This window comes from Meleagris gallopavo, chromosome 17 (genome assembly GCF_000146605.3).
Source record: "Meleagris gallopavo isolate NT-WF06-2002-E0010 breed Aviagen turkey brand Nicholas breeding stock chromosome 17, Turkey_5.1, whole genome shotgun sequence".
Classification (NCBI taxonomy): Eukaryota; Metazoa; Chordata; class Aves; order Galliformes; family Phasianidae; genus Meleagris; species Meleagris gallopavo.
The window spans coordinates 7,006,513-7,033,660 of NC_015027.2; the positions used below are offsets into that span (position 1 = coordinate 7,006,513).

A 27,148-nucleotide genomic window follows, 5' to 3' on the forward strand; every position below is an offset into this window, starting at 1 on the left:
CTGCGGCAGGCGGACCGGCAGGAGGACTGCAGAGCCCGGCATGCCCTGCGGCAGGCGGACCGGCAGGAGGACTACAGAGCCCGGCATGCCCTGCGGCAGGAGGACCGGCGGGAGGACTACAGAGCCCGGCATGCCCCGCGGCGCGCGCGGCTCCAAGATGGCGGCGCCCAGGGACGGCACGAGCGCGGACAGCGACTCGGACTCGGAGAGCAGCGGCGGGGCGGCAGAGCGATTCCGGGAGGCGGCCTGGGACTGCGCGAAGCAGCAGGCGGAGTCCCGAGGCGGTGAGAGACGAGGCGGTGCCCTGCCTGTGCCAGGCTTTGGGCGCAGCTCTTTCTCACGTCCTACTGAGCAGCGGGAGGCTGCTCGGCCCAGCCTAAGGTATTGCTCTGCGGGCTTCGGGGTTGTGTTCTGGTGAAGAAAAATCTGAGGTGTGCTACTTAATGCCTTGTGTTGCCTCGTACTGGAAAGCCTTTGGTACAATTATAATGTGCAGTGATGCTTAACTGTAATAAATGAATGAAGTTATTTTGGAAGTATATTCCTTATCCCTCTAACAGTGAAGCAAAAGCAATCGAAAATAAATGTCTGCTGGAAGTTTCAGCATGAGTTCAAGTTGTCAGAAATGCCCTAATTGTGCCCTAACTCTTCCGTGCCCCTGCCATGCAAAAATTAATAGTTATGTATGACAAAACTTCTTATTTAAAGAATGGAGGGTTATATACAGAAGGGCAAATAATAACAATGTGATTGCAAAGCTAATCATTTATTGGGTGGGAAAGCAGTGTCTGAATTAAGTGCCTTATAACAAAGGGGATGCTGACCTGTGTAAGCTTGCAGCATTTCTGCAGGCTTGGTTTCAAAAGCTGTCAGCCATGCAGCACGGTGCCATCTTTTCTCCTGGGACAGGTTTTGCATGTATTGTGGCAGTGTACTCAAGAAGTACACTGTACCTACCAGAGAAGGGATGTCCTACCATCATTTGTTTGCTTTTGCAGGTTATTTCAATGAGAAAATCATCCTATTACTTTCACGGAGATGGCTGAATGATGTTTAGCTCATTGTTAGGAACTGAACTGTTGAGCTCTCTGCTTTCCTTAGCAGTTGTCCCTTATCAACTCAACATGAATTAGTTACTACAGGGTGGGAGATTTTACAGCCCCTTATCTCCTGTTTGAGAGAGAGTATTGCATGTTATTGCTCTTGAAGGAGATGATCATTATTTTATTTTAAACAGACGTGAGGTGAATGACCATGATGAGGATGGAAATGAGCTACAGACCACACCAGAGTTCAGAGCACACGTTGCAAAGAAACTGGGAGCAATGCTAGACAGGTATTGGCTTTGCTACTAAAAAGGCTTGTTGTATGGGTAAAGTACACTGATGCTTCTCTGTGCTAAAAGCAAGAAATTAAAGATCCAAGTGCAACTTGAAGAAATTGTTTTCTTCTCAATTCCTTCATTTCTGCATTTAATGCAAACTTCCAATATTCTGTGAACTAACTTGGTTCACCTGTTGTGTCCCTCTGGTAATGACTTCTTTGCAACGCCGCCAGTCTCCATTTACCTCGGTTGTAAATGCATTGTAGAGAGGAAAAAGAAGAATTTGGGTACCATATCATCATTTAAAGGCAAACATAAGAACCTTCCTCTCTTGCACCCTAAAGCTGTGCGGAGTTCAGGATTTTACTGGCAGTATGCATCTGTCTGGGCCTCCTGCTGTCTATTATGTGTGCGAATATCACCCTTGCAACTAGAATTCCTGGTGTTTAAAGTTGGCTTTTAGAACTAAGTCATTCTTGTGTCATATGTTGCTAAGGAGAGGAGGCATGGTCTGCTCTGCAAGCAGGGAATTGAAACTTCACTAAAAAAAAAAAAAGAAACCATAACATCACCCTGGTCTTGTTTCCTATAGACTTCCAATTTTAGCTCAGGTTGTACAAACCTATCTAACATTTAACCAGAGTTTTCTGTTTAGTTTCATCACTGTCTTGAAGGATTCATCAGGACCTTCAGCAGCTTGTGTGCAGCAGTTTGACTGTGGAGATGATGGTGAGTCCTAGTCATGTCATGTCCAAGTCGTGGCCATTTGCTGATGCAGTTAATCAAATAATAGCAAGTGAGATGGATCCTGTCCAGTGCCAGTTGTAGTTCCAGCTCTTTACTGGCTAAAAAGCAGTGGCACAGGGTTTGTTAGCATCAATAAAGGCCATTACTTTGTCCTGACTGTTGTGTCCTAAACCTTTGCAGACTGACAGATGATTGTTGTCAAGTATAGCCATCTGTTAACTACAGCAGGCTTTCCTAGGGAGACTGTTGTTGATTACTCTCACTTATTCCGTATTTTGGCTAAAATTCCTTTCTAAATACATATTTTAGGTTTTCGCCTCTTCTCCTCCTCTGTCCCAGGAGGCTGTGGGCAATCAGAGCGAAGCCCTGCCCCAAGGAGGAGACGGCCACCCAGTTCCAGGTGAGGTGTTGTCAGCTGCTTTGCTCCTGAAGTGCTATTCCAGCCCTTGTTTTCATGCTTCAGAGGCAGCAGAGACTCTCCCGTGGGATTAGAAAGTTGAAGAGCTTAAGTGGTGTATTTATATGACTGATATTTGAAAATAGCAATTTTTCTTTCTTTTCTTTCTTTTCTTTCCATTTTTTTTTAAATACAAATAGGAGATATAAACAATTTTAAATGCTGACTGTAAGCACTGGAATCCTGGATCCACTGGCTGTTCATTCAGTGTTCTGATCTTAGATAGTTCTGTTTTCAATGCTTTGGATGAATTCAAGGGAAACATAGCATAATTTCCTTCCCTTTTGTTACCTTTCTAGTGACTCAGACAGTGACCAAGAGTGGCAAAAGTACCAGGAGGCTGCTGTGTCAGCAGCAGACATTCTGAAGCAAAGTGCTTTTCCTGCACTGTCCCAGGATTTCAGCCAGAATACGTGTCAGGGTTATGTGGAGCACAGACAGAAGAAAAAGAAAAGAAAGAAAATTAAGGGAGAGAACAAAACTGAAGAGAAAATAATAGACCCAGCAGAGTGTGACCAGGACAGCAGAGATTTGCCACGGTTGGTTTCTGCAAATGGACAACACAAGAGACAGGACAGCAATCATACAGATAACAACACGGTGTCACCAGGGGCTGTGAAGAAGAAAAAGAAGAAGAAAGAGAGAGAATAAATGCTTTGCTCTGCAAATGGACAGGTGATGGTGATGAATGAACGATCCTGGGAAAAAACTAATGGAGTTACTGCAGATGAGGGAGAACTAAGTTGCAAAGCTTTTGTTCTAAAAGCTCTGACCTGGGAGTCTAATTAAAGTGACTTCCTATATTGCTGACCTCCCTTGGGGAGCGTTTTTCTCCTAGCACAGCAGTTATCTGTGCTGCTGCTTGTGCAGTCCTAGTGTGAAAGGATTAAATACTGTACACAGACCAGTGTGGTGGAGGGGTGTAATCATAGCTGCATCCCTTCTGATCTGTTCTCTCACATGCTGAAACCAAATCTTGTCTCCTGGAGAAAGCGTATGATGAATTGAACTTGGTTTACGTGGCAGCAGGTGGTCAACTTCTTTTTCGCTTTGATTTGCCTGTGGGAAACTCATTTAGTGAAAAGCATCTACCAGATGTTAGTCCCTGCCCCCTCCCACATTTTTTTTCCCCCTCTGTGATTATCGTAACAATCTGCTGTTGAAACCTGCCGTGTTCCTGATCCCTCTGTAGTCCACACCTCTCCAGGGCCCCTGCGTGTAAACAAAGATAGCAGTGAGCTTATTTTGAGGTTGTTAAAAACAAGCAGTTCTGCTGCATCCTTCTAAATTTCTCTTAGAGTTTTCTGGTTTTTTTTTTTGTTATTCTTATTCACTATTAGTCTTATTTAATTTGGCAGGTTTGTGGGACAGCAGCTTTCTTGCTGTTAAATAGTTCCCCCAGCAGAGATGAAATGGGCTGAAGATGGCTTTTTGTTTGATTCTGATCAATGCTGTGAAATTGGTACAGGAAATACTTAAATCTCAGTGGCTGAATTTCAGACCATGTTTTGGTTCACTATGACTTTTGTCTGTGAAACACAGTGGGTTTTGGTACTTTTTAGCATAGCTCTTAATCTGTTTGTTTCAGCTGCAGTATTCCAAGAAACAAGCTGTTATTTGGATCAATGCTCTGCTCCTGTTGAGTTTCAGTAGATCTAATTCATTGGCTCTATTCAGGAGACCTAAAAGCTGGATTAGAGAAACCAAAATAGTGCGCTGATGCTCTTTGAACACAGGAAGGAAACAAGATGTTTTCCTTCCTACTGTCAGATCCTTGCTGTTTGTCACTCAGGAGAACACACTTGGCATCCAAAAAATGGATGAAATAGAAAATTGGCTTGGAAGTAATCTGGACGTGACTGAAATTATTTGTTTTATGGCCAGATAAAACTTCAGTGTTCTGAAGCTAGCACCTCAAATGTCAAATGCATAACATTTCTTGTCTTGTTTTATATGTTTTTTTTGTTTCTGAATGGAAGTTTAAAATTGATTTGCAAGTAATGCACATGGGAGATTAGGAAATTATCCTTGGATAAAATTTCTCAGAGAACCTAGTGACCAAAATTAATTTCTGGTGCTTGGTGGTATCTAGAGGAAGCTCTTACAGGCATAAACAGTTATGTGTTATGTTATCTGCAATACTGAAATTTCCAGGTATGATGACCAAAGAGTTCACTGTTTAATTGTTTCATGTATCTTAATCTGTTAAGAATCTTGAGCATGTTCTACTGTCCTGCTCACAGTAGAAAGAACAGCTCTGTCACAGTGGCAAAAACATGTTAACTGGGGCTTTTCGTATGACATACCAGTGATACAAAGATTCAGAGTAAATAAAGAAGAGGGGAATTAGAGGGGGAATTATGTACGTAGAAAGTTTTCATTTAGTGCAAATAAGGCTTTTAGACTCCAGGGGAATTATTTTCATATCAAGAACTACAGAATCTATCCTACAGGGAAGGCAGGAGTGAACAGTGTTCTATAAAATCCATCCAAGTTGACATTGTCATAGAGCACTGAGGGAACTACTGCTGTCTGTGGAGCGTGGAGCCCCACTGGATGTTGTGCAGTGTCAGGGACATGTGGAGAATGCCACCCTTGGGTCACTCAGCAGAATGTGTGAGTGAGAATCCACGTGGTTAATGCAGAGAGCTGAAGTCTCCTTGCTGCTATTAAACTTTAATTTCTGCATTTAAAACAAAGCAGAGCTATATATAATAAAAAAAAAAAAAGTAAACCAAGCCATTTCCACTAGGATAGCATGATTTTACAGGTCATTTTGAACTGAGAATGTTTGGGATTTTGTAGTTAATTAAGGGGTTTACAACTTGTAGTCCATGATCTTGTACTGACAGGTTTTTGCCAAGCCATTCCTGATTCAGTTTCTTGGTGACTTTCACTGCACAGTCAGAAGCTAGGTTCTCACTCTTGCCTCCAAATTGATATTATCTCTCATAATTCCAGTTCAGGTTTCCTTACATCAAAGGAGGAGAGTGCATTAAAGATGGAGTCCCTTTTTTGACAGCTCAATTTTTCTCTTTTCTGCATGGCTTACTTTGGTGTTGGCAGGTTTGTACAGGTCCAACCTAGTGAAGGTGAGCAGAACCAAAGTTCCACATACATCTTGGCATTTTTTGCTGTATTCCAGTCAGATCTCTGACTTTATAGCACTCCTTCAGCATCCACAAGGATGTCTGGTCATTCTAGGCTGGCTTGTGGGGTTGGGTTTGGTTTTGGGGGTCAGTGGATCCTATCAGTGCCGGCATCACTGTTCCATAGCTCCTGCTCTGAGCCTGAGCCATCTCTTCTGGAGGCAGCTGAATGAGGGATTTATGAGGCAGTAGGGGCTGGAGGTTGGCTGACTGCAGCAACCATTCTTTCCAGTGGAAGGCAGTGGTGACAATGATGGCAAACACATTTGGAGTTGCACCTTATGCCTTGGTCCTGGCAGCCTCCCTTTGGGTGGTTGTCTTGGTGTTACTGAGTGGAGGATGCCATCTGCGTGGAGATGAAGGTCTCAATGACGTTGTGAGTGGATGGCAGCAGCTGACTGTGGCTGTTGGTGGAGTCAGAGCTCTGGTACAGCACCAGGCTGCTGGAGGACACTGTTAAAAGCACAGGTGGAAGTTAGGTACAAACAGTGCAGTCCCCTCCTCACACGTGCACCTATTTGCAATATGTGGTTTAAGAGTAAGTGGCTGCTCCTCTTACCAGCAGGGCTTGAGGTGAGGCGAGGACCAGACTGAAGGTGCTGGATGGTTGTGTCTTGGTTCTGTAGGTGTATTGCTGGTGCCTGTGATACTGGTGTATGGATCCCAGAGTCTGTGTGGGTTTCTGAGTCAGATGTGAATGCCTGGAGAAAAGAGTTAACAGTGCCTGGTTTCTACATCCCTATTAACATGGGATGTTAGGGGGAAGAGATGGGGGAAGAGGATTAGAAAGAATGAGCAGGTGCTGTTTCCAAGGAGATTAAATCCTTGATGATGCAGTGAGAAGCTTGCTCTAATGTCTCCAGCAAGGCAAGGAGATGAGATCATTCTGCTGGAATGGCATTGACCACACACCCAAAAGCTCTTTGAGAAGTAAGGAGCTCCCAGCAGACTGATGCAGCTGTAAGGTGGGGGGAGACACGTGCTAAGGCAGTTACCTGTTTAGTTGGTGTCAGGTTAGTCAGGGCGCTGAGATTGGCTGTATCTGTTATCACCATGGTTTGTGGTAGGAGGCCTGTGTGTGTGTATTGGGCCACTTCAGACTTAGGGCCGTAGAGAGCTGTACACGAGAAAAAAAAAACAACCAAGATCATGTGGGTGCTGGAGCTTTGCATGAGGTTGGTTTGGCTGAGTTTCTCTCTTTGTGTGTGCAGACCTGCTGCCTGTCTCTGAAATACTGGGAACTGAGGGACAAGAGGATGAATGCAAGAGGAAAATAATTTCATAATTATAGCAATTAAGTTTCAGAGCCAGCAAATGCTCCAGAACAAAGTGTTTTGTTTTGTATGAGCAAATGAGTTTGCACTCTCACCGTGGGGGTTCTGTATCTGGGCCATGGTAGCCATGAAGGGGCTCTGGTTGATGTGGCTCTGGACCTGCTGCATGAGGGGCTGCTGGTAGGACGGGTGCAGCTGCTGGGAGAACTGGACTGGCTGCAGGGTGGTGAGGCTGCTCCCCATGCTGTTTATCACAGGTACACTCTGGGGCTGGGTTGAAGTAAGGCCTGAAAAACAAGGAGTGATGACAGCGGCGCTGCATGCTATGGGAGGAGCGGCTGCTCTGCAACAGGAACCTCTGAAGCAGTCACAGCAGGTCTGTCGGAGCAGTGGGATCAGATTCTGCTTTGCAGGAAATCCCTTTGTTCACTGTGACTGGGAGTAGATTTCATGCCTGTGAAAATGAAGCAGGTAAGTGCAAAAGGAATAATGCAGACAGGTACTATAAAAAGCTCTCCGACTTCCCGTGTTTGTTCCTGCAGTGCCTCCTGTTGTACCTGTACAGATCGCTTTCCACTTAAGTGATAACATGATGTAGATTTCCACTGGGGAGTCCTCGCTCAGAAGTGAACTCAGAGCATCATCTCAGTGTCTCATTCCTTTATTCTTTCCTTTTATATTAAGTTGTAGGTAATAGATGACGATGCTGTAGCTGCCCAGCCACATGGAATGAAGCTTAAGCTCATTTTGTTTGGGCTGCTGAATTCTGGAATTTGAACCAGTGAGAAAGGCAGAAGGTTTCACTCGTCAGTACTCATCTCTGTCTATACCATATTCCTGGATATATAGGGTATGTTCCTACTACACCCTCTTCATCAAGCCTCTCTAGCACTGAGAGAATGTTAACACTGTGGAAATCTCTTCTAATTATTCTTCTTCTTGGCTTGCACAGAATTGGAATCAATATCATAATCTTGGCTATAAATTGGGACGTGGAAATTAGTTCATGTTTGTTGACAAACAGGACCTCTTTCTTCCAGAGAAGAAAGAGGAAGAAGAGAGCACACATTTTATTCTCCTTTCTCTAATGAGATGCATTTTGGCAGTAGGTTTTTCCTGGAGTGAAAAGAAATCTGATAGCAGTCCAGAAAAACTGTTGAGGTAAAAAAAAAAAAATGTTAAAAAAAGGAGTGATGACTGCATGTGCTTTTTGCAGGAAGTAGAGCAGGATGTTTTGTCTTTCACTGTGAACATGCTTAAATTCCCTTAATTTGAAGCTGGCATTATGTTTATATTTGGGAAGATGCACAGCAGTAGAAAAAAACATTGGTGTAGGAACAGATCACAGAATCCCTTGCTCTCAAGACTTGTGTTTCTGTGTGACTGAATTCTAACATGAATGATGTCTGTCCCTTAATTTCACGGGTACTTGTCAGTAGTGCAGTTGAAGATCCTTAGCGTTTGTGTGTTTCCCCAGGTGTCTCAGTGCCAAATTAGTGCTTTTATCTCTGAGGGTGAGGGAGGTAATTCTATGTAGCTCTGCACCAGAGTCCTGATGAGCAGAGTTACCAGAGCAAACAACCAAGCACGCTGCTCACCTATTACCAGGGTGGAGCCGCCGGTGTTGGTGAATGCAGGTGCCAGGGACGAGGTCTCACCAGCTCCGATTGCCATCACGCCAGGCAGTGAGGCCATGATGAGGTTCTGAGTTTGCTGGCCCAGCGCGTGGGGGTTTTGCTCGAGGCTGTGCAGGGCAGTCAGGGTGCTGACGGGGGGCAGAGTTCCTCCAGGAGCTGAGATCTGTGTGAGAGAAGGGCAGTGGAAAAGCCATCTGCAGCAGGCTGAGTGTGGAAAGTCCCAAAGCTGTCAGCAAATTCTGCCTGCCTGCCCTTGACCCCTTGCTAACTAGAAAGACTTCACCTTTGCTTGTCTGCAGTCTTTCTGTTGTCTCATGCTCATCAATTAACTAGCAAAGGTCAGGTGTTGAAATATGAAGAGGAAATCCTTGCTCTTATAGTTCTTTCATACTTAAAGACTATGAGGGCTGTACAAACACAGGTGAGGTCAGTCCCACTGCACTCTCTTTGAAGGGAAAGTTTGCCCTCTGCTTCACAACTGAGGGAAGAGGACTGTGCCCAGAGAAATTCGGAAGGAAGCTCATTACAGAATCCAGGAGTTCCTCTTTCCTTGTTCACCCCTTCCTCTGAGAAGTGCCTGTAATTTCCCTTCCTCTCAGCAAGTGTCTTTTTGTGGCCAGTGAGTTTTCAGATTAAGATTTTAAAGGGCTTGCTGAAAATATTCCTTAGGTTTTTTTTTTTCTTCTCATAAAATATTTTCTTCAGGCTACATTAACAGTTCCTTGCTGTTGGAGGGGAAGCATATCTGTTGGACAGGACAAATTCTGTGCTTGGATGTCTTGCTGATTTAGGCTGTGACCTCGAGTCACCAAGAAATCTGATAACTAGACTGTTTTCTTGACCTCTGAAATGAAGCACATCACCTCTATCTGTGCTCTGACGGGGTTTGAACTTGCAAAGCCCTTTAGAGATCTGTAGCTGGGATATTGTGAAACAGCAAAAGGTCATTCAAATAAATTGGCTGATGGAGAAATTTCAGTGACTTATACTGTACTTCTTCCTTCCCCCTCAGAAAAAATCTGTAAGAACATTTAGTAAGAACAAGCACCAGCAGGTTAAGTGGTGGGACAGAGTATCACACAAATACCAGTTCTAGAAGATGGCTTTAGAAGACTTTCAGCATCTCATGAAAGACTTTTCTCTTTGAGGAGAAAACAGAAAAAAAGAGATTTAAATCAAGCTGATTTATAGTGAACTTAGCTTTCCCTTGGGACAGTGTGCACTAATGCAAACTGCTGCCAACAGCAGGGGAGCATGTGCAAACTGAAGAAGACCAGTAATGTTGCCCTAATGCTCAATTGCTAGTTAAGTAGAAAGAGTTACTGTTTTGTTTTTTTTTTTTTAAATTAAAAAAACTCTCGGAAACTTGATTTGAGGAAGGTAAGTTGCTGCAATCTAGATGTCTAGTACATATTTCAATGGTGTAACTGGTCTCTGATCTGTTAATCTCATTGGTGTCTGATCAACTATTTTGGGATATGCAGTGTTCAAGTGAGAGAGGTGATGAGTGTGACTGGGAAAAGGGAGTTGAGGAAAAAAGCCTCCTGGGAGGAAGGAAATCAAATCGTATCATACTTGGAGCTGTGTTCTTTTGTTGTTGGTTGTTCTGTTTGTTTGTTTTTCCACAATAGATTTTTTTGGGTTAGTATTAAAGAAATCCTGTGCTTCCATGTCCTAATGCCCACCCCCATCAGTCCGGAGTGCACGGGTATCCCAAGAGTTCTCATGTTGCAAAGTCAGTGCAAGGTGGTTGTCCTATATCTGTAATACGATTGTTTTAAAGGGCGTTCTAGGAAATACCATTTCTGAAGAGTCTACCTGTGACCACCCTCTAGTCACCAGTACTCTGATGTACATCACTTACCAGCTTGGTGTCTGTGCTCAGTAGGTTCTGGCTGGGCTCCAGCCCAGGGGGAGAAACCTGATGCAGGATGGTTTGGGTGGTCACCATGGAGCTGTTCCCATGGTGGTTGCTGCTGGAGGACTCTGCCTCACTGGCTGGCTGCTGGTTGTACCTCACACCTGCATCACAACAGGGGGAAACTCTTTGTTAAAACTCACTTCACCAAGTGCTAAGCTCAGTTTCATTTGTGGACGCTCATCTCTAGACGTTCAGGTCAAGGGGGGGTTTGCCGTCTCCCTTTCAGATCTCCCTCGGGTTGCTTCTTACCGTGAACTTTGGTGGGTGAGAGAGCAGGAGGCGGCTGAAGGGAGGAGGAGTTGTGAGGAGTTAGAGGGGGAGCAGAGGTGGGCTGCGGCCCACTGAAGTTGTCCATGGCCAGCTTGTGCCGGAAAGCCTCCTCCTTCCTGCGGTTGGCAAACCAGTTGTAAACTCGCACCTCGGTCACCAGGTTTGAGCCCAGACCCTGGGCCTGAGATGGGGAAACGCCTCTCTGAATACATTCTGCTCTGTTAAGAGAAAGCACAAAAAGAGTTTTGCTGAATCTGCCTCAGTCAAAGGCATGGAGTAAGTGTGCAACCCCAAAGTGACTGTGGTCTTACACACCACACGGAAGGATCCTGCTGGGTACAGCAAGACGTGGGGCATTACTGCATCCTTAGCAAACGGGGAATGCTCACCAGTCTGGATTCAAATATGGCTGATGCCACAACCCTGCTTCATGTGGGCCTTAGCACACCAAGCATGCAGAGACCCTGCACAGCTTCTTAAGAGCCAGGCACCCTTCTTTACCTGTTACACTCTTCTACCAGTGCCTCTCTCTCTTCCTTGCTGGGGTTCTTCTGTCTCTCATAGGCTTGGAACAGAATCTGTTGTGAGGCAGGACCCCATTTAAAGCGATTTCTTCGTCCCTTCTTGGTGGGCAGATCATCTCCCATGGGCTCCTCTGTCAAGATCCCCTGACCAGCATGTGTGAATTCTGCAGCAGAAAAGGGCAAGGGAGTTTGCTTTTTGGAAGCATTTTGAGTACTTCCATCCATTTTGTTGCCCAGCAGGCCCAGTAGAACTTACTATTAGAGGAAATGTCATAGAAAACAGAGGGCTGAATCTAGACAGGGTAGAAATAAAGTTCCATAATCTGCTAAAATAGTCAAGATGTTCCTAGCAGGACTGTATTGTCCTGCCCCTTCTCTTGCATGCACTGCATCTCAGCTCCCACCTTGGGGAAGTGAAAACAGATGTGGGAGGCTTTAGAGTAAGTATGATTGGGGTCCTGCTCTCTGGAACAACCCAGAGGCTGACAGTCTCGTTTTAATTGCAACTCATGAATACAAAGTTAAATGAGAGATTCCAGGTAGATTCTTGAATATAGAAGCGCATGCTGCAGTGATGGGTTGCCAATGGGTGTCTGTATAGGGAGGGCCTGGAGTATGAGGTGATAGCCTACAGTGGTTTGTTATGGCAAGTACAATACAAAAGTGCAAAAATAGCTTTTTGCAGCTAGGGGAACTGTTGCTTTAGTTGAAAATTGTACCTGCCTGGTGCTCAGATAGAAATGCCTGAGAAATGTCTGTAATGTATCAGGTACACTGTTTTAGTATGCGGATGGATTTCAAACTCCAATGGCAAATGAATAATGTTAGTTGGCATCCCTTTAGCAAAGTGATGGATGGAGTGGGTAACCGCAGGCTGTTTTGTGACAGGGCATTTTTCCATGTGCAGTTAGGTTCACTTTACTGAATACTGACGTGGATTTCTCTAAGCTTGCTTCCAGAAATGGCTTTTCCTGCATTTTTTTTCCTTGATAGAAGTGTGCAGTAAGGATCAGCAAGGGAGAGCATGGGCTTTTATGAAGTTGGAAACTGGAGAACAATTACTGCTGTACTTACGCTGGGCCACCTCTCGCTGCTTGCGGACGTACCAGGTGTAGAGGGCTGCCCTTTTTTGGGTCTTCATGGGAGTGCCCTTGTTGAGGTGTTGTGAGAGGTGGGATTGGTTCAGACCAGTGGTGTCCACCACCTCGCGCTGAGGGATGTTGTGCTGTTGGAGGTAGGATTTCACCATCTTTGCTACCCGCCAGGGATCCTCTCTGGAAGGAGCAGAAAATACTTCTCAGGAGAGCTCTCTGTAACACCTGCACTAGGCAGACCTGCATTGCAAGGAGGTGCACTGGTGCTTCCCTAGGTGCACCATGCATATCAGTCAGCACCACTGCATTTGGTGAGGCAGGAGCGTTAACTGGCTGGAGAAAGGAGAGCTGTTCTCTGTGTGGCCAGAGCACAGCATCTGTCAGAAATTAGGTGGAAAAGATGTATCTAGCTTCCTTCAAGCAGATCTCTGTAGGCACTTTGATCTCCCCTTAGAAGGAGCCATCTTTGGCTATCAGGGGAACTTTCCAAAACATGGCAGCAGTCTTTGCCATCTGTGCTTATTTTTATACAAGGCTTTGCCCTGCTCTGTTCAGGCAATGGCCATCTGTAAATGATAGAAAGTGCTGACAAGTGATGCAGACAAGGAATGTACATCCCTTTCTGCTGGGAAGTAATAAAGCATTTTTTGCTGCTAGTAAATAATGCTGTGGGGAGAGAAGTGACATTGGATCTCAGCATTCAGCTGGATATGTTATGACTACAGGTATCTGTTTTTCAGAGATGACAACTATCTTGCCATTCTCTACTTACCTTTTCTTCTCTATCCTCTTTAAGGCATAAGTGCTTGGGATAGGTGTAATTCATTTTTCCAAGGCAGATTCACTGTGTTACTATGCTGAACCTAGCTCGTGCCCTAAATCTTGTCAGGGATGAGAAACATGGAGAGATTCAGGCAATGAAAACAGGCTTTCATCATACTGTCGCAGGACAGCTATGCATGTAATACGTATACACCAAGCAATCTGGCATTATGATTTTGTGCATCAGCCTTGCATTATGTGAACACACTGATTAACATCTAGATCCACTCAGACTCCTACATGCTATAAAGAACAGGCAACCTATTAATTCCTCCTATTGCCACCCTCCTTTGGGGTAACAGCTGGAGGAAAACTTGAAGCTAATCTGAATTGGGATTTTATAATGAACGTGAATCTCTGATTAAGACCTCTAATGAAAATATCCACAGCTGTTCCTAAGGAGGTGTTCAGTGCCAGTTTGGATGGGGCCCAGCCTGATCTATTGGGTGCTTTGCCCACAGCGGGGGAGTTAAAGCTAGATGATCTTTAAAGTCCCTTCCAAGCTGAGGCATTCTATGAATTTGTGAGAATAGACAATGTGACTTTGACTGTGACTTCTTTGTGTTTGTCAGTTTCACTGAGGCTGAAAATTACAGTAAAAATAGGAAGATGGGAAAACAGGCAGTCTAGAACCAATCAATTCAGGGGCCTCTCTATGGCAAAGATTCTGGTTCAGTTTTAACAAAGCATCCTTCTGTTTTTGTATGCAGGATATTTGGTGGAGAAGGTTTGCATGTTGTAGAAGTACAATGGTGTTGCATCTAACACCAGCATCAAAGGAGCAACAGGGATGAAAAAATATTTCTAATATTGTGGGTGATGTGTAGCAAGAATACAGAGATCTGAGCAACTGGCAACAGCTGTACTGTTGGAGGCTTTGTTGATTCAGTAGGTTGCCAGAGGCTGCAAAGTGATAAGCAGGACAAAGTCCACACCTGTTCTCTCAGTGCAAATACCCTTATCTCTGTTCCCTTCACAGCCTTTCACAGTGGCTGGGTAGTCCAAGGAGCAAGCTCTGCTGCCGTTGTATGTATGGCAGAAGCAGGGTTGGTTACAGCTCTCTGAAGAATCTGTTTTCTTAAATTAGGACCATTTGCTTCTCTTTATGATGGTACATACATATGATGGTACACTTGCTTACAAAGCTTCAATCTTCTAGCCTACTCCCTTAACTATCTTTTGTCTTTTCAGAAGCCTCAAATTGGGCTGAACTTACAGAGCTTTTCCATCTTCAGTGTCTTTCCTCCCTCAGTATTTGTGATATATTCTAGCCAGCACATGTGCCTTGAATTTGTTACACACGTCTCTACACAGAGAAGGCTCAAACTTGTAATCTCTTCTCTTAGATTTGAGCTCTGGCTCAGATGGGGAAAGGAGGGACTGTGTCATTACTGATGGAAACCACTGTTACATATTGATTTCCTTCCTGCAGGCTGATGGTGAGTCACTTCTGTCTTCCCTGTCAAGATCCTTGCTTCTTTGTTGTAGGAACAAAGCAGGAAGAATCTGAGAGTCTCTTTTTCACAGTAGTTCAAAGCCTTGTGCTTTCTTTTCTGTTTGTTTGTTTTATTTTGAGACAAAGCAGAGAGGGTTCTGTAAGGGAAAATGCTGCAGGGAAGTCTTACCACAGTATAATTTCATAAAAAGTTGTATGTAATCCAAACTACTCTGTACATCATCAAAACACGGGCTGTAATGTCAGTGCAGCAATTTATTTTGGCCCTGGACTACATCACAGAATAAGCAATGGCAGCTGCTCAGCTGAACCCTGAAATGAGCTGTTGCCCAGATGCTCAGTTCCACCTGCGGAGTCTGCATCATTGTCACACAGTTCATAAGGTAAACTTAATTCCTTCACCAGTGGTAGGACTGTCACTGACTGTCAGTTTTCCTGTTGTAGATGTGCTAAAATCTCACTTCCACAGTGAGTTAGAACTGGGTGTGCCTCACTCAAGTTCTCTTTTACCTGCAAGCTCGTTTTCTGCTTTTTTTTATCTTCATTCTTCCAGAATAGAAGCTACCTCCCCATCCCATTCTTGTTTTGGAGATGTTAAGTTCTTCCTGGAAGTTGTTCCCACGTAATGCTTACTTCCCAAATCTCACTGTCCTGCTTTCAGCTTCTGAGCATGGCCACTCTCTCTGACTCATCTCAGCCACAGGGGCCTGGGTCTTCTCTCCATTCCAACTTCCCATTTTCTTAGTTTTGAGGTCACTTTTTAAGGGCGTTTTCACCTCCCTTTTGTTACCTGAACAATAAGTAACCCAGGTAGTTAGTTATAAACTCAAAGGGAACAAGAGGCTGGTTGATAATTTATAGCAACATCTCAAATTTAAATGGAAAGTAAATATCAAGTTGTTAGCATTAAAGAAAACCCATTCCAGAGAGCTGGAGATGTAACATTCGGGGGACATTCTCCTTCCTTCACTCTTCTTGACTTTTCCTTCTTTTTCCTTTGTTCCTTTCTTTCCCTTCTTCTTCCCCAATTTTTTCCCCCTATTTCTCCTTTCCTTCTTTCTTGTTCTCAGATTCTCAGGCAAGAGAATCCTTTGCAGGTTCTGAATTGCCGTTTGGACCAGAGCTCACTTATGCAGAGGTTCAGAGCTGTGAATTTCTCAGCGCCGTGCTCTGTGCCTTTCCTCTGGAGCCTGCTAGACAGCCCTCACTGATGCCAGTGCACACCTGGAGCCGTGCTGGGCAGAGAGCAGGGAAGGTAAGACCATCAACAGGGTTCCTTTCTGATGAACTTGGCCTGGTTCACCTCATCTTGGTTTATATGTGGAAATGGAAGGGGTGTGGCAGCTTCATCTCAGCTTTCCCCAGTTACAGCAACTCGAAGACAGTTTACGTGAGGAAGATATTGACTCTTTATCATCGCCTTTCTTTTTTTCCTCAAGGAAGGCATGCTTTTGACCCTGCCTCTAGGGGAAACCTGTTGCTTATCTCAATTTCTCTCTTTCCTAATGGAATTTTGCTCCTTGCCCTACAGGTGAACTGCTGCTAAACCTCTCGCCATTCTCTGGCCGTGCAGTAACACGATCTGTCCCTGCTCCCAAGGACGCCTCTCTCTTGCCTTCTGTCGGTAATACCAGGCCGTTCTTTCTCTCTGTAGGGTGATCTAGAAGGGATGTTGCTCAGATTGCAAATTTGTGGAAGATCAATGAGGCATTTAGGGATGAAATGTCAATTCCTCACTACAGAAGCGTCAATCTGAACTGCCTTTATCAGTTGTTTTCTGCAGGGACAAAATGTAATAGATGCCCATAGGATCACCCAGTTGTGTTGCAGCTTCTTGTCTAATTCCTAGCTTACTCAGCTTTGTTCTGTGCTTTTAAAACCACGCTTCCAACTTCAGTGGTCCTGTGAGGATGTGTTGGGTCTCTTAGTGCTGTCACTTTTCCTTTCCATCTCCTGGAAAGCCTAGCAATGGACTCCCTCTGGTACTACTTAACGAGTAATACCTGCAATTACCACAAAGACTGTCTTGTATTGCCTGTAGCTGCCCACAAGTCAATCTCTCTGTTAAAATGTGGTCTACGATATTAGACCAGGGATTGTTAGCCTGAAGAAAGTTCTTTCTAAAGGCAAAAGAGCCTCCATCTGATTTCTTGACGTGAAATCCTTGTGTAGATGCTGAAATAAGTAGTTTTGCAATCATTTAAGTTCTACTGGGAATACCTGGGCTTGGAGATTTCTTGCCTTCCTTCCTTCTATTCATTGCTAGAAGTAATTTCTATTATAGAGTAATTCCTATTACAGATTCTTCTGTCCTGTCTGTAATTACAATATTATTTTAAGGACGTTACCTTTTGGCCTCTGTTAATGGAAAGGTTTATTTGTAAAAACAAAGAAAAAGGCTTTAGTAAGCAACAACTGCTTAGAAATTATCAAACCCTGAAATTGGTTCAGATAGTTGGAATAGATTCTCAGACATAACATAGCTTTGAATGTATTTTCTGATCAAAGTTCTATATAATGCGATACTTGACAATACAGACTTCCTAGTGTTTTCACTTCACCTTGAATAGTTTTAATCTATTATATTCCTCCATAAATACATTCTATCTTTTTGGACTCCTGGTGCATTGCTCTGTCCTGTGGTACTTGGGATTGATGAATGAGAGCTCTGAGGTTCAGAACAAAGCTTTGCAATTACAACTCAGGGTAAGGCTTAGGAGACTCTGGTTCTCACCTATCCTTTTCTCTACCCTCTTAGGGTTTTAGGTAAGTCGCAGAATCTCTGTAAAAGGGGAATATTACTCAACTGACTGTTTGCAGAGAGATGTGAGACTGTTGGCCAGAAAGCATTAATGTCACAGGTTTGCAAGGGAAGTTGTGCTTGAGCTGAGCACTGATAATATGCACAGGAAAAAACAGTAGCAAGCACCTAGGAAGGCAGAGATGATCAGAAACCAGAAATTGTGCTAAAGTGAAGTTGGGAGGAAGGAATTCCCTCCATACGTGAGCCTGTTCTCAGATCACAAGCGATAGCACTGAAGTCCTGCTTCACCCATTCATTAAAGAAAATGGGGCAAAGCCAGGAGCTCCTCTTCAGCTTCCATGGTCTCCCTTGTGGAGAGATACCTGATCGGAAGTTAATGATCAAAAAGCTTATCAGGGGCTTTTCATCTATAAATTTATAAGACAAAAGAGAAATAATAAAGCCATTGGATAATTAGTAACTAGCCAGGGCCCGCCCGGTGCCACTGGTCTCAAACTACCCCAAGACCTGTACGCAGTCTCAGGGAGACGAGAAGGAGGCAAGGATGAGGGGAAGGAAATGTGTGGAAAGGAGAGAAAAATTGGCTAGGAAGACATCAAAAGGGGAGGATTGGCAGCAGAGACAAAACTGAGGAGAGAAGAGGGAATAGGTCTGAAGAATGAGGGGGAGAGAGGTAAGGGGAACAAAGGAGGCTAAAAGGTGTAACAGAGATGGAAGAGCAGAAGAGAAGAAAGAGAGACTGGCCCAAAAAGAAAACTGAATTATTGGGAGTGCTTTCCCCACCCGGGTAAGAGCTGATCCAGTGAATTTACCTCTGTTGGATGCAGCTGTCACAGCTCCAGTCCGCCATCTTCCATCTCCTAAGTATTTATGGTGAGTGCTAACTCTGAGCTGCTGTTTTTCTGGCTTTGGCCTTTCTGGTGGGATTTGATGTTTCGCTTCTTGTTGTTACCTTTAATATTTATTTTGTTTGCAAGTGAAGAGGAGGGAGACAGCAATGCCTGAGAAATTCTCGAACTGGGTTTTCAGTTTTAATGAAGATTTTAGGTGCAGCTCACTGCTATGTCTTGGATTTTCTGTCAGCTTGAGATTTCAGAATGTCCACCCCCCAAAACAGATGGGCAGATTCTGCTTCTGGGGTTCTAGATTGCTTGGATGGACATGATCCTTGTTGGGCAAATCTCTTTACCCACAGAAATACTGTCCCATGAAGAATGCCAAATGGTAATCCCAGTGAATGTTTCTCTGTCATAAGACTTACTGGTTAGGGAGCTCTGCCTGCCTTTTGGTATTAAAAATGTGTGTATGCAAAATAGTGTTGGTGTAGAACCTGCAGTTGTTGCTGCATATGTACTTTATAGCTGTGACAGTGAGTGGACGGTAGAAGCAGTGGGTTCTGCCTCACTGCAGGTATTTGATTTGTGTTCTTTCTACAAGAAAATTTCCACTTAAGTCAGGATAACTAAGCACTCGTGGGATGAGAGGTTCCCTTGGATTGTCTTTGACTGTCAATACTTCAAAGAGCAGTAAAGTTAAAAAATATTTATCGCCTTAAAATTAGCAGGGAAAACTTCACAGCTTCACTTTACCATAAAGTCACTGGCTAATATGATGCTAAAAACCTGTTAAAAGTGTGACCAGATATTTTTTTTTTCCTTGATGACTGAAATTTTGAATCCTATAAAGTATAAATGGCAGAAACTAACGTTTAGTCAGAGATGCAATTTATGCAGCCCATGAATTGTTCTCAAGCCTGATGATACAAGCGTTTCAAACTCGTAATCAGGCTCTGTGGCTCCCTTTATGCATTTGAAGTGAAATTAAAAGAGAGAAAGTTTGAGCATCTGTAAGAGTATGGGGAGTGTTCTGGGGGATAGTTGGGCATGGATGGGAACTCTGCAGCTAGATCAGTTGTGAGCACGCTGAGCATAAAAGGTAAGAAAAAGAGACTTAGCGGGAGAATGCAAGAAAGAGCAGCAAAGAGGAGCAGCAAATTATTTCCTTACTGTAATAGTCTTTCCACCACAGCCTTCTGGTGAGCAGCCTCCTCAGGGCTCAAGTTTTCCAGCTCCTTCATTATCGGAGGGGTAAATTCCTCCCCGTCATCAGAGGTTTCATCTTCTGACAACCTGGTTTCCCCCATTCCATTGGGGAGATTGGGGATTTCGGGGCAGGACTCCCCTTTCTCTGTCTGCAGGGCATTGATAGCATGCTGACTTTCACTCTGGAGCACGTAGGGTTCCACTTCGCTCAGTGCCTTGATCAGGGTCTCCTTGGTTAGCCCCGACTCCAGCAGCGCTCCCAGCAGCTCCACTTGAAGATGGCTCAGCTTCGAGACCATGGTCTTCAGGCTGGTGTTCCTTGGGTTTTGAGTTCCACGTTATCCTGCTTCCAGCTTCCCTACACCATGTTCCTGAGGTAACACGCCCGACTGTCAGCAGCGGGCACAGCGCAGCCTCCCGCCTTTACACCCCCCCAAAAAAAACAAAATACAAAATTGAGCCACTTCGGACCCCCCACGACTGTCCTGAGCCAGTGCTGATAAAGGGACCCTTGGCTATCTGTTTACATTGGTAAATTCTCCAAGGTTCATATTTATCTGTGTGCTTAGCAAGTTACTGAACTTTGGACTTCAGCACTGCAGCAGCAGTTCACAAAGTGCAGAGGGAGAGAAAGCAGGGGGAGGGGGAAAGGGAGGGAAGCGGAGAGAGGAAAATGAAGGGATAGAAGGTCTGCCAGCATGGAAAAGTAAGCTATGGAAAGAAAACTAAGAGAACAAGAGTGGAAAAACAAGACTTACTTTTGGCCCCATTCATTTTAGAGAAAGAAGAAGTAGAGTACCTACAAGGAAGAGTTGCATACGCCGATGTTGGAAAGTTGCAGAGCCTACTCTGACTTTAGCTGTGGTGGGCTGAGCCACTCTCAGCCCTTGCTGAGAGCTTTGGGCTGCAAAAATACTGCCTCGGCAGCTTGGTTTGCCTTTGTACAGCCCTCCAGTAGAGACGAGTGACCACTGGGTTGGTTTGAGTGTTCCCAAGACCCACAGGATGTTCTGGAGCTCCTGCTGATTTCTGTGGCAGAGCACTGAGTCTTAAATGATTTTTTTTGCTTTTGCCTTTGGCTTGCTGGGTATCTAAATATGCAAACATAGCACCATCATTAGAACTTGCTATGTTTATTGCTGAATTGATGAGAAAAAGCTGTGTGGGCACATAATTCAGATACTGCTTGCCCAATTGGGCTTGTGATTCAAGCACATGGTAAGGACTAATCCTGGGTGTTGGTACATGCTGAGAATCCCTATCTGCAGCTGCCCTGCTTCTGAGAAGTGCTCTGGGCAGCTTTGGCTCCCATTTATCACCTAAGTCTCTTGATACCAACCCTGCTGTAATGTTCTACTCCCACCTGTTGTTTGAATCCTGAAAACATGCTCTGTAACTTCACTAGAATAATTTAAGGCAATTCTCATGGAATCTTTATTAGATGATATTTTCCAGTCTGAAAATATATGAATGATTTTATCCATTTTGAATGGCTGAATTAGAAATAACTTGGCATGGACTTGATGGTGCGTGAGCATCTTGTAAATGGTTCCTTCTTACGTGATCAACAGGAGGACTTAGAACTGTTGTTTTAGTGGAAGTTTCCTATGGACAGCCACTCGCCTTGTTTTATATCACTTCCACCAAGCCCAAGCGAAGGGGAGCCCAACAGAACTGTCTCAAAAGCAATAAGTATTCCAACACAGTGCTCGGAATGGCTTGGGCTCCTATTCCTCCTTTATGCTCTCGAGGTGCCTGTGACAAGGGGCCAAGTCAGCAGCTGAAGGACAGAGTGTTTTTCAGATCAGACCCCCCTCCTTCCTCTAGGCTCAGCAAGATGTGCTTGGGCTGCTGGGCTGACCTTCCCAGCCAGGGCTGTTGCTAACTGTCACCTTTTGTTTCAGATGGCATCTACACCCAGGGTACCACCCGTTCCCCTTGCTGCAGCATGTTAAAACAGCTCAGATGGCTACAGAAGGCTAAAAAGAAGTAACCTTTTGGAGTCCACGTTAAAACAATGTAAGAAACTCCAGTGTGAACACATAAAAAGATGTCTTTTAGTTTCAAAGATTCATGTTTATTGTAATACAAAAAGAGCATTTAAGAAGCGGTGAGATTTGAGATTCTCCTACTGATGCTTTGATACAATTTGTGTGCGTTTTACTCCCAATTACAATTTTGCTCATCCCCACCCCACCCTAGAAGACATAGCCAATAGTAGTAATTGTGCATTGCAGTTACAGCATCCAACCACAATACATAGTTTATTCGTAATGCATCCTTAGAATTCAAGGATTTTAAGAGTGAAGACAACAGATTGGGGGTCTCCTGCAATGAATGACAGAGAAGATTCTGTTACACAACGTTACTTATTTATCTTTTTCTGTGGTATGATGATTTCTTTTATTTAAACTAAGATGGAGACTGTTATCACTGTTCTTATTTAAAAGGTTGCCTGCTCTGAGTTCTGTGAGTGTACGTGCTTGTTGTGTGCTTTGGGGGTGAGGGGGGACACAGCCCCGAGTTCAAAAATAACCATCAGTCTGCCAAGGGAACTGTAAAGAGAAGAAAACGTAGCAACAAATGATCTGCCTATATTGTGTGGTTTCAAGGATTCCTTATACACCCAGAAGCCTTCTGCCTTGATTCTGTGCACCCTGCAGCTGCAGAGGCTTTTAGAACAGCCTGTCTTGAAGCCAGTGGGATTTGAAGACTGTGAGAACCACGAAATGAACGTCTGCTTGTAGGTTGGGACCTCACTGAATGCTACGGCTGGATGCCACGTGGAGAATCCTGAGCTGAATATGGAATCTATTCAAGTACTGGAAAGGAGGTAAGTCTTCTCAATCACTTTAACATTCTAAACTATAGGCACATAAACAACAAAGAAAAGAAGAAAGAAATAAGTGTTCTTTAAACAACTCCCTCATCACCTTTACCTTCACTGTAACTCACCAGCCCGTGTTAGTGAATGCTTTGAGGCTCTGTTCAGTATTTCAGGTTCTCCAGTTCTCCAGTGCAGGAAAACTAGTGATCTTTATAGTGTTTCTTCAGAGTTCCAAATTATGAGCAATCAGACCGTGCACTTGGGAAAAAGAGAGGAGACTGCTGCCATGTATTACCTAGCACTCCTATTTTGTGCACTGACACAACAGATTGCAATATGGTATTTCTCAGGTTTTTACCATTTCCATAACATGCTGCTGGGAGGTGTGAGGTATTAAGGATAGCAGAGGCCAAGGTGGGTAACAGCAAAGCTTTAAGGCTGGATTCCAGTTCTAGTAGCAGAGCAGAAAGTAAACAGTAGAGTGCCATAACCCAAACAATATACTTCTGTAGCTAAATTGCACCTCACAGATTTTGCATTGAGAATGAGTATTTGAAAGGAGTTTGTTTTGCTGTACTCACTTTCATTTATTACCAGTGTTTAGTATGTGTTGATTTCCTTAATTGCAACAATTTGCTGGGCCGTGACTTGATTCTTAAATTACTCAGACTGATGTGATCCTGGTGGTTTTGGCAGGGCCAGCTCTTCAAGTTTGGAAATACTGAATGATTTTGCTCATTCTTCTCTTGTTTGCAGTACCTGCTTTTAAATTTCTTGCTGCAAAATTGCTTGCTTTTCCTTAAATTCAGTGCTTCAATGATAAGACATAAGCAGCTCTACTACACTAAACTGGCCAGCAGTAGCAGCAGGCTTGTGAATAATGTTTTATTAACAGATTGGTTTAGATGCACATTTGAGAAACATATCAATTAGTAATCACAAAAAGTCAGATTTCTATTTTATTTTAATGGCAAACAAAGAATAAACATAATTTCCCAGCACGTAGCAGGGGGGTTGAAACTAGATGATCATTGTGGTCCTTTTCAACCCAGGCCATTCTACGATTCCATTCTATGATAGTAAAGACTCTTTAAACATGCTTGAATGCTTTGCACTGTTATATGTTTTTCAGTTATGTTTTTCTTCATTTATCCTGAAGTACAGACAGTCTAGGCCATTTTAGGTAAGGATGTGTCCACTTCCTCCATTAACTGTTCCAACATAATCTTTCTCTGCTGCATTTAATAGAGTAATTGAACTGTGGATTACTTAATACTGGCAGCCGCTGCATGAAAGTATAAATGGGTATATAGTAGAATATACAGTAGGATTTTCTTATTATTTAGACTTATTAGTCTGTATTCTCCTTATTACACCAGGGAAAAACCCAAGTAATAGACAGTAGGGTCCTGTGAACAGACCGGAGAGCAGACAATAGACTCCCAAAGCCTGAATTCTAGTATCAGTACGACTGTTACCTTTGTTTTCATGTGTTCAGTTATATCCATCCTTAAGAGTTCCTGATGAAAAAATACAGTAATTAGCTAAGATAAAGGCAGCCCAATGTGACTTCAAGGAACACAAAAGGGAAGAAAGAAATCTAACTATTTCTATGACAGAAATGCTCGCAGAGCGAGCTTGTATGGGTCTGTGAATGCGGTGGGAACATTACCACTGGTGGAAGAAATGCAGAGAAGTGGTTCTCCTAGTAATTCTTTACCATTTTACTCTTCTTCCTGCTGAGAGTGCGAAATGCTTCATTGGCCTGAATGGCATTTAACATCACCCCTGTGAAATGTGAGAGTTATTATTACAGTGTTTGCTCCTATTTCCACGGTTGGAGAAAAAAGAATGCAAATGACAAAACTGATTCTAATTTGTGCCCTGGGAGCTCAGTCCCAAGTGGTACCCAGGACTGTGAACAATCCAAGGTAATTGCTGTTTGTGTTGTTTCCAGAGGGTCAGATTTCAGTGTTGGTGCAAACCCTGGGTATCTCAGTGGGAAAGGACTCAGATACATGGTGTTAATGTTCCCAATATATACACATTTAATGCTTTAATTGAGTAATATTTGTTGTAAATATGAATAGTAACATAACTGAAAAAATGACTTTACAAAAAAGGAAAGTTAGTTTTTATTTTGTTGTTGTTTTTTTCCTCCTTCCTACTTTCAATTACAAGTAAGAGTACAATCAGAAAATTTTTAGAGGGCAATGCTCTGTTGTAACTGAGACACAGGAACAGCCTAACAAGTTCCTCATTATCACTACTGGCAGGATGCAGTTGCATTCAGAAAAATGAATGTTTTGCTCTTTATGATCAAAGGCTGTGTTTAAACTTTGGGATTGTCGGTGATGCTGAGGCTGAACTGTAGCAGCCATTAAGAACTACAGCAGATGCAGAGCGGGGAGTTCTGGTGTGAAAATGCCTTAGGACCCAATGGCTTTAAATTAGAGGTGATCTCCCTCTTTACAATTCTTATTCTGGTACAGAGAATCAGGACAGTGTCCTTCTCATTCATCTGTCAGTTCCCCCTTCACATACAGACAGCCTCCATCATCAGGGTGAGGATGTTTGAGAATAGGAACAGCTGAAGAGCTCAGTTAATGAAGGAGTTTCCCACTAGGTGGTAGTGAAGAGAATCATGTCGCATACTGGTCAGAGCACGTTTTAATTATTTTTTATCAAGGGGAATCCCATGAGGATCTTACAAGCAGAATAGCCTAGCATAGCTCTGAGCTATACTGTCAAAACTGGATCTCTTCATTTTTTTCATTCCTTTTTTACTTATTTCCATGCCATTTGTTCCTCCCAAAGCCATGCAGGGTTGACAGCTTTACTTATTATGTCCTCTCCTGAAAGGTGAAGTGAATCTACATGAATCTATTCTGGCTCTCTTTCCACCTCCATTATAAAGGCATAAAGGCAGAGTTGGATAACGCCATTTAAGCCCTTAGGAGGTGAGGACTTTGCAGCCAGTCCTTTGATCTGATTCTCCACATACTTTCCCATCTGTGCTCTGAGAGCTACATAAAAGAAAATACAATATTTTTGGATGCTGCTAGTTTTGAAATACTTTGACAAGTCAAAGCAGTGCATCAGTCTATATCAAAGACACCAGACAGAACAGCGGTTTTGGAAGGGCTTTGTAATGTCAGAGTACATTCTCACTGAAATTCAGAGTAAAGCTCCCCTGTAGGTCCAAAGCAAGCACATACAAAAGAGATTATGAGAAAATTATCTGGGGGGATGCAGGCTGTGCTCCCCTTTAGAGTAACACAGGTGCTGGGTCTGCAAGGAGGAACACATTTCTCCTTGAATTCATCCAGCTACTCTAACGTAATGATAGACCAAGCTTGCAAAATCATGTAGTAGTTTATGCACCAACCCTGAGATGCTGGAAAAAAAATTATACTTCAATAGCTCATCAGCTAAAAATCACTTGTGTCAAATTAATGTGCTGTAAATTTTGCAAGATAGAAATTGGAAGCGTTTCAATAAACAGGAATACTGTTGCTTTATAGATACCAATCTCTGTTTTACAACGTCTCCGGGGGGGAAAAAAATGTTGAGTATCAAGACAAGGTTGAAACACTTGTTTATCTTCCTCTGTGTTGATTCAAAAGATGGGAGAGGTTTTTTCTTTTGCATTCATTGTATCATAATCACTGAAAAGGGATGAATATCCTTACCCTGGGATTGCATCACAGCAGAGCGAAGATTTCAAATTATTTGTCAGCTTTCTAATTGTTACTAAATGTTGCATTGCTGGGACAAGGAAGGAAAAGCAAGGGGATTTCTCCAGAAATTCGAGCTTGTTTTATTTTCTAATTTGAGATGGAGGAAGGGGGGGAGGAAAAACGATGACTTCCACCAGAAGGGTCAGCTCGGCACTGCTCCCTCCAGCTCAAGGTTCTGTGACTCATCCTGCTGTCCGTGCACCACACGGCAGAGTTGAATGCCTACAGAGATGGGCAGCGGGGTGGTGGGCGAGCTGTGGGAGCAAAGAGAGGCAGTCAAAGAGAGGAGAACATCTCGCAAGGTAACTCAACCTGAGCCGGGCTGGGAGGAGATGCTGGGACTCCTATCTAACGGTGCACCCACAGGGGAGCCAGTGAGCCTGTTGGTTACCGTGCTTTTGGTATTCCCCCCTAGCTGATAAATCCAATTTCAAGCGGATTTTTCTTAGCGTTGATCATGTCAGCAGCTCTGAACTCCTTCCTGCCCGCGAGGCACAGAGCTGTGTGACAGCATCCCAAAGCTGTGGGACCACTGCAAGAACCCTACAGAAAGCAGAACGGGGAGAACACGACCTCCTTCCACTTCCAGAGCAGCACAGTTTCGAATACAAACGGAGCAGAGAAGCCTCCAAGGCGCAGCACCAACTTACTGAAAGCAGCTGAAGTGAGGGGCCAGGCGTTCCCTCCGTGCGACGTGTGCGCGCACCGCGGTTCCCTCTTTGCTGATGGGGAAACCGACCGAGCAGAGCTGGAGCCAAGGCACAGCCGAGAGAAAATTCACGCTTCGTCTAATGCTCGAATTTAAGAGCCACCTTACCGGACTCTTTGTATTTCGGCACAACCCAAAGCCTCGGCACAAAGCCCATCCTTAGCTCCAGAGCTCAGCACAGCCCTTTCTCGGGCAGGTCAAACCCGGCTCCCCGCCCCTTTCCCAGCCTTCACTATTACCTGCCCGCCCGCACAGTCGCGGCGCGGCCGGGCCCGACAACCACAACCACCACCACCTCCCGCGGCCTCGAGCTCTCTCCCCGCGCGTGCGCGCGGCGGCGGCACGTGAGCGTGTTGTGGGCACGTGATGCCGCGCACCGCCCGCCCCCACG

At 44.1% G+C, this 27,148-nt stretch overlaps 2 protein-coding genes and 1 long non-coding RNA gene across 6 annotated transcripts; 1 reads left to right on the forward strand and 2 right to left on the reverse strand.

Annotated features, from left to right (window-relative positions):
- Nucleotides 1-48: 48 nt before the first annotated feature.
- C17H12orf43 (chromosome 17 C12orf43 homolog) lies at nt 49-25,833 on the forward strand. Of its 4 annotated transcripts, none has more exons than XR_002120393.2 (7): nt 49-381; nt 1,238-1,336; nt 1,980-2,053; nt 2,381-2,471; nt 2,828-3,203; nt 21,386-21,500; nt 21,932-25,833. XR_002120393.2 is itself a non-coding variant. In XM_010720259.3 (6 exons), exons 1-5 carry the CDS (start codon nt 86-88, stop codon nt 3,177-3,179), a joined length of 912 nt encoding a protein of 303 aa, XP_010718561.1. In that variant the 5' UTR covers nt 49-85; the 3' UTR covers nt 3,180-3,203; nt 21,386-25,833. The 4 variants fall into 4 exon arrangements, 1 of the variants encoding a protein (XP_010718561.1); XR_002120394.2 differs by having other exon boundaries at nt 22,094-25,833; XR_002120395.2 differs by having other exon boundaries at nt 22,229-25,833.
- Nucleotides 5,239-20,213, reverse strand: HNF1A (HNF1 homeobox A). The gene is made up of 10 exons (XM_010720257.3): nt 19,446-20,213; nt 12,378-12,577; nt 11,281-11,467; nt 10,759-10,997; nt 10,453-10,610; nt 8,550-8,751; nt 7,047-7,238; nt 6,673-6,794; nt 6,237-6,378; nt 5,239-6,130 (listed from the first exon to the last, which is right to left on the reverse strand). Exons 1-10 carry the CDS (start codon nt 19,778-19,780, stop codon nt 6,003-6,005), a joined length of 1,905 nt encoding a protein of 634 aa, XP_010718559.1. The 5' UTR covers nt 19,781-20,213; the 3' UTR covers nt 5,239-6,002.
- Nucleotides 25,834-26,112: 279 nt separating the features above from the next.
- On the reverse strand, nt 26,113-27,116 carry LOC116217268. Its single transcript, XR_004161598.1, has 3 exons — nt 26,699-27,116; nt 26,440-26,591; nt 26,113-26,302 (listed from the first exon to the last, which is right to left on the reverse strand). It is a non-coding gene; the product is annotated as an uncharacterized LOC116217268 (long non-coding RNA).
- Between the last annotated feature and the right edge of the window lie 32 nt (nt 27,117-27,148).